This window comes from Genypterus blacodes, unplaced genomic scaffold (genome assembly GCF_046128005.1).
Source record: "Genypterus blacodes isolate CSIRO-AG114 ecotype Tasmania unplaced genomic scaffold, CSIRO-AGI_Gbla_v1 ptg000037l_1, whole genome shotgun sequence".
NCBI lineage: Eukaryota > Metazoa > Chordata > Actinopteri > Ophidiiformes > Ophidiidae > Genypterus > Genypterus blacodes.
The window spans coordinates 971,556-978,879 of record NW_027466850.1 but is presented as its reverse complement, the minus strand read 5'-3'; the positions used below and the strand labels follow the sequence as shown (position 1 = coordinate 978,879).

Here is a 7,324-nt window from a genome sequence, read left to right as displayed (position 1 = left end):
TGTCATGGTGAGGGTTCACCACAGACTAAATACTGCGAGTATCTGGGTCAGGATTTCTATATTTAATGATCAGAGATATCGAGATGTGGAAGTGTGGAGGTCAATTGTTATGAAATTGCTTTTACCTGCGCAATTAAAAATGAATCTTTCACAATCAGTAAAATGAAGTCACAGCTTAAATGAACTGATACATCAACGCTTGGATAGATCACTTTTTAATACAGATTCTCTTCTATACAATAACACATAATATAAATCTTAAACAATGCTAATATTTCTCTATACACATGGTCATAAATGTATAGTACAGTGTACACACATACAGTATTAACACAAATACAAGTACATGTTTCTTTACATTAACTTTCCAACACACTCAGCTTTTAGCACAGCAGCTAATTGTCTGTCCGGCAGATGATTGTGACAAGAAAAAAAAACAAAAACTAAACCCTTTTTTTATCCTAAAACCCAAAACAGACATTTCAATATTTACATCCCTGAAAATGTACATGAATACACCAAAAGTTTCTCTTCTTCTGTCCCGTGCAGGAGTGTAAAAGGGGGTGAGGATGAAGGAGTAAATAGCCCAAAGCCCTTGGAGCTCTCCAAGACTTGAGCCCATATAAAGTTTAAAGTGTATTATATCTATTTAGGGACATAAATCTTTACCTACTGTAACTCCTACTATATAACATCTCGCCAAAGGGCTGGTTTTATTATTTTACGCCCAGCATATTTTGAAAGGAGACATGATGCCCTGAGGAGAAAGAGAGACACAGGTTTAGAGTAGTATGTCCAGGACTCAGTGCAGAGGTGGACAGGTCCAAAAGAAGTAGCTCCCACAGCCAAAAGGAGGAGACATTCCTAAGTCCATGTCCATGTTTTCCCCCCTTTGGGACGTCTCTGCTTTGAGACGCTCGGTGACCACAGAGACAGACAGGCTCGATGGTGATTCTGTGGAGTTTTCACAAAATATTGCCCTTTGATTCCTTGCTTTAAAATTGAAGGGATACATTTTCAGTACAATTAGAATAGGCTGTCATGTACACATAGTTACAGATTGTTTGTTTCTAGATTATGCCCGACATCACCCTGTTGTTATGATGGTGATTGAGTCCCAGTTTTTCTCTCTTCCCTCTATAATCCAAACCTCAAACAGGAAACCAAGTATTTGTGCACATTCTCCTTGTTCACATCCTAGGGGTCATTGCTTTGCTCGTGTTTTATTGCACATAATCATGGACACATGCACATGGTTTTACTTCATTTGCACAACCATGTGCGCACACACCTCCACACCCACACCCACACCCACACACACACACACACACACACACACACACACACACACACACACACAGACAGACAGACACAAATAACCTATCCTTAATCTTTCTGGTATTACTGTCAACATTTATAAAATCAAATAAAAAATCATGCCTTTTAGTGTTTCCTCTAAAACGGTGCTTGATTGAAATTGAATCTATTTTTTATTTTTTATTTTTTTTGCAATATCCTGGTATTTTCACTGTAGAGCCTGTAAACTTTGACCTTTGTGTTTAAACACCACTATTTTGCTACATGATCGATGTGCAAACACTTTCACTCTGATACATTGTTGTAAACATACAGCAGGACATTCAGCACCTGGAGAATACATGGAATACTTTATTAAGGCATGAAAACTTAAAGAAACTAAACATAAATATTGATCATTAAGATTTATCTCACTGAGAATATCTGTGCAGGTAGATATTGGTGTGCTTTCTTTCACAGGTAATGAATAAATGCTGAAGAGCATTCAGAGTGTGTGTGTGTGTGTGTGTGTGTGTGTGTGTGTGCGCGTGTGCGTGTGTGTGTGTGTGTGTGTGCATGCTCACATGCACATGCAAGTGGAAAGTGCAGTCAGGAGCAGTATCGTATGCATTAGCTGTAACCTTTTCCCTGCACCGCTGTGTCGTAGCCACGGCCATGGTGTTGTCATAATGCCTAGCTATAATGTTGCCATGGAGACACAGTGGCCATCTTGTTAGTCAGGGAGAGGACTAATGAGGGGTTGTTTAAGGAGACTGGTAAGCAGGCTCCAATTAGAGCTCAGGATCCACCTGCTTCACATCTGCATGGAGCCACAGGTCATGGAATTTTCCTGACCTTTATAATCTAATAGACTTCCTTTATTTCACACCCATGCACGAATATACACACTCAATCTCTCTAAATTAGGAGTAAAATACAGACAGCTCTTCACATTTGCACACAGACACACACACACTCATGCACAGATACACACACACACACACACACACACACACACACACACATGTGCCCCTGCTGCAGACCAGCCTCATTCCCTCACTGCTTCAGTGAGGCATCGTTCGGTGCAGTCGCTGGCTTCCACCCGTGATTTGCGACCCTTCCTCTGGCCTCCTCCCTCCACCCAGGAGTTATGAATAACTGTCCCACCACTGGGAGCGGGGTCCACCTGCAGCAGGGACACCACCCTTTTCTTCACGCGCGTTTTCAGGGCACGCCGCAGCTTCTGCCTGGTGAAAGCGTAGAGCAGAGGATGAAAGATAGTGGTTCCGTAAGCCATAGCCAAGAAGCAGAGACGAAGCCGCACCAGGCCATCGCTGGGACCCATACACAAGATCAGCACGTTGACGGCAGACAGAGGGGCCCAGCAGCCCAGAAAGGTAGATATGATGATTAGAGACATCTTTAGGACGCGGCGCTGGCGTTCACGGCGGTCCCTGTGTCTACGCACTGCCCGCCTCAATGCTATGATGGCGGAAACGGACGCCTGGACACCCACAGAGGACGCAGGCAACGGGGAGGTGGCCTGCACTGGGGTGGTGGCTGACGCTGGGGTGGGAGAAGCAGGGGTGGCGGGCGTGGTGGCGATGGGGGTGGTGGCTGCAGTGCTGATGGTGGTAACTGTTGCTCCGCTGTCGGACATCCCGAGGGGCATGGAGGAGAGAGGCGGGGGCGACGTGGGCGTTGGGCTGGGAGAGGGCATGAGGGGAGGATGGGTGAGGTGCTGGTTCTGGTTGGAGGACGGCGCCTCTGTGGGCAGGCTGAGGTCCTTCCTCTTTCGCCTCCTGCAGCGTATCCTGCAGGTGGTGTCCTTTGCACGCGTGCCCCTCATCATGTGGGAGCCGATTCGAATGTTGAGCGCCTGCAGGATCTTGGAGTATGTGAACAACATAACAACCACGGCGATGAAGAAGCACGGCACTTGGAGCAACAGATGGTAATACATGGCCATTCCCGTGTAGTAGCCCTGCCCCCCCACACACAGCAGCGTCCGGTTCTGCCACACAGGAGACAGATGATGTGAAGGGGTGGGGGGATGAGAGGAGGGTAAAGACGACGGAGAGAGAGAGGACAAAATGGGGGTCAGTCCAGAGGTCAGCTCGGAGTCGTGCATCTGCTCCTGCTCGGAGTCGTCACTGTCCTCAGCTGTGGACGAAAAGAAGTTCCCCTCAAGGAAGGGCAGGAAGAAGACAGCCAGGGACACAGCCCACACAGCCGCCAGGAGCAACGCCGCACGTCTGGGGGTCAGCAGGCGGCTAGCAGGACGCACTGAGATGTCATAGCGGTCCAAACTGATCACCAGCACATTGACGGCCGTGGCCACACTGGTGAATGTGACACAGGCCTCGTGGAAACAGCACAGCGTGGCCAGGCTGCCAACTCCGCCGCTGTTGGCCGGCAGCAGGATCACGGCCACGGTCAGCGGCAGACACAGCACACACACCAGTATGTCCAGCACGTGAAGGTTGACCGTGACTAAGTTGCTGACCGAATCCACCAGGTTGGACTGAGCGCAGTAGAGCACGAGCACAGTCAGGTTGCTGCTGAAGCCCAGAACCAGCTCCAGCATCAGCACAGTGGTCAGAGATACCTGGAATCCCAGGGGGTAGGGCGTGCTCCATCCTTCCTCCACCCCCACTCCGCCCCCTCCCTCCAGCAGGCCCGCCCCCTGACCATCGCTGGTCTCCAGGAGGTCACTGTAGCCTTCGGTCTCCATTGACACCGCCGCACTCCTTCACACATAGCAACAGCAGCCGGCACGCCACACCATGCTCCGCCTCTCCTTTGCACCGGGCTGTATGGAGACGGCAATGACAACGAGGGAACCTATAGGCTGCGTTGGATTCTAAGAGAAACGACAAGAAGAGGAAGAAAGAAAGTTAGAAAGGCAGCCGTCATGGTGTTTACTCAGAAAGGAAACTGTACACTTAAGGACAAGTCAAAGCCTTTACATCTGACAAGTGAGGGGAGGCCTTGAGTTCACACAGCAAGGTGAAAAGTGATCTTGGCAGTCAAATGGGAGTCATGGGGAGCAGTTCAATCTGTTGCTGATGACCTATGGTGTCTCCCTGGGCTGAGGCACTTAGACAACAACATGCTTCAAATAGACATTTATAACAGCTCAAAAAGGAATTAGAACAGGGTTTCTCTTGGGGGGACAGATGCAGGAGTGTGTGCGCGTGCGTGCGTGTGTGCGTGTGTGTGTGTGTGTGTGTGTGTGTGTGAGAGAGAGTGCATCAGTGAGAGGATTAGCAAAGGTGCCCCGAACAGTTGACAGATTTTAACGAGCCAACAGGGATTTGTTTCCTGATCACGCTTAGGGTTCACAAACTTTACTGAACTCAAATGCAGCCATGAGAGACACGACGCTGCTTCCTGTGAGAACGAGTGGGCGGCTCTTATACAATACATACTTTAAAAGGCTCATAAAGGAACATCGCAGTGTTGAGCCAAGCAATGACGACTAGAACACACAGGAACCAAGCAATCCCACCATTCCACTACTGAACCAGCTGCTTTCCAAATAGATATCGCCGATCCATCTGTAGCCTGTTTCTCCATGATCCACATCACATTTATACCTTTACAAACCCAGTAAACACACTCAAAAACTGTTGAAATCTCTATCTACGTCTACGGTGGCAGGCGCACTGGTGGGCTCGCAGTGATGTCGTGCGCTGCATGTCAACATAGCAGGCACCCAACTGAGGGTGGCAGCAGTTAATACTTCTCACAGGGAGACATAATGAAGACGAATGGATCAATGATCCACAGACAGTGGCACATAAACAATGCTATCAGAGAAAGGCCAGCTCCCTTGGCATCCTCTCTCCACACCTCCTCTCTATCTCTCTCTCTCTCTGCTTCGCCTCATCCCTCACATCCTTTCATTTTCGGTGTTCCCGCTCCATTGTAGCAGCGCAGATGTACACAAGCTGATGTTGCCTCTGCGGCTGGCTGGACCGTCTCCCGCGCACTGGCGAGGAATCGTTGAAATTGCCGGTCGATTCGGGGACAGACATCTTGTCAATTTATAATACAAAACTATTCCACCCCGGTATCCAAATGAGGAGCTAGAAGGGAAGAGCACGCCGTCTACCTTTCCTCCGCCGTAGCTCTTACTCTCGCCCTCTTGTTTGGCCTTTTCCCTTTGTTTTTATTTCACAGTTTTCCCTCCAATTTGTCATGTGGAAAGGACCTGCAGGCAGAACCGACTCGATGTGGGACACTGGTCTATCTTAATCCACTAATAGGTTCCATGGGGTTTGCAGTGTTGCTGGAACATTGATTTAAAGCATCATCGATCTGCCAATTTAACAGGCCCGAGGCAAGGGAACCCACAAACACAAACACGCTGCTGCCTCACCGCCTCACTGGTACCTGCTGTCTCCTTTTGATTGCAGCATGGAAATGATTGTGAATGCAGCAGCAGCAGTAAAAGGATTTGTGTTATTGCTTTGCTAGCACAGGTCAAGCCATTATAAGCTACCTGACTTTAGGGAACAAACATGTTCTCATCCTCTCCCGGACCGTCGTGAGAGCAAACGAAGGAACCCCTTGTACTCGTCAATCCTTCAGTTACACCAATTACCGTGGCAACATCCCTGTCAATATCCCATTGACAAAGCAGTGTCTTCCTGATTATGCGACAGCTGTTTAAAGCAGCGCAGCCTAATGGAGTGCTTGTTACCATGTAAACAGTGTAAGAAAAGGCTGATATAAAAGGAGAATGGCGCGATACAACAACAATACAGATCTCACGCATCATGAATAATACAAGGCAAAATCTCAAGAAGACACTTTCAGCCACTATTGTTCTTTACGGCGAGGTTAAAATTGGCCGTGACACCGTTGCTCAGTCTCATCAAACGTCAAGCCCATCATCTGTTTCACTTAACAGCCCTCCCATTAATTACAGGGGGGGATGAGATGATTATGTGGTGATGAAACGAGCGGAGTGAATAGTTTTCAACACCAGTTAGTTACGCTGTGAAGCAATGACCCTAATTTTGTCCCGTGATATCGCGTATGTAGCACACTTTGACAATCTGATAAGAGACATGAAGGGCGACAAGTGAGGGAGGGAAGATGTGGGGTTGGATGAATGAATCACCACAATTGAAGCAGGCTTGTTACGGTCAACCGGAATTGTTTGCGTGCGTGTGTTGTGTTGGAGAAAGTACCTGGATACAAGGTCGGACATTTAAGCTTCTGTAAAACTAATAATTGATTAGCTAAAGTGGAAAGGCTCATTATATATTCTGAAACAAGACAGATAGAAGGGGATTACAATCCAGTAAGCAATACAATGGTAATGGCAGCTAAGCTCTGAGGACAAATTAATCTCAAGCTACATTTCCATCATGACTCAGGCCAAGACAAGAATCATTAATTATTCACTACATGCTTTAGTGTTTAGTGCCTTTAAAATGATTAAATGTAAGAACGTATAGACAGAAATGAATTGAGTGAATTCTACATTACAGGGAGCGCAGGGTAGTGAATCATTCAGGACAGATTGTGGGAGTGAAAGTGTGAGTTTCTTTCTTTTCAGCTGTCAACGACCAACTTTTCTGCTCAGAGACAGGGTCAGTGTGTCTCCTTGCACTAAACAACCCTCTGGACCCCTGCTGCCGTTCGTCCGTGTTGTTGGCGGTTCAGTGGCAGGTAGTGGAGCCTCTAAAGCCTCACAGCTTGAATCCCAGCAGATGCTGTTGCCAGAGCGCCGAGTTAAGTTTCTATCTCTCTCTGTCTTTCCGCCTGTTCAACAAAGCCATGTAATTGTAATTGCGCAATAAGGCCGAATCAACGTCTCCGTTTATAAAACGATTACGAATCGAGTTCATCCCAAATTTACACCTGTTGTTCATTTCCATTGAGTATTCCGCACAAAACCCAATCCTGAGGCGGGATATGAACCAAGCCGCCATAATGCACAATCAGCACTCATCTATCATCTCCTGCCATGAATGAATAAGCAAACAGGTGAGAGGTGCCCTTCACTGACTGC

General features: G+C 47.7%; 1 protein-coding gene across 1 annotated transcript; it reads right to left on the bottom strand.

Annotated features, from left to right (window-relative positions):
- Window positions 1-2,344: 2,344 nt before the first annotated feature.
- LOC142996375 (G-protein coupled receptor 22-like) lies at window positions 2,345-4,030 on the bottom strand. Its single transcript, XM_076147352.1, has one exon. It carries the CDS (start codon window positions 4,028-4,030, stop codon window positions 2,345-2,347), a length of 1,686 nt encoding a protein of 561 aa, XP_076003467.1.
- Window positions 4,031-7,324: the final 3,294 nt, after the last annotated feature.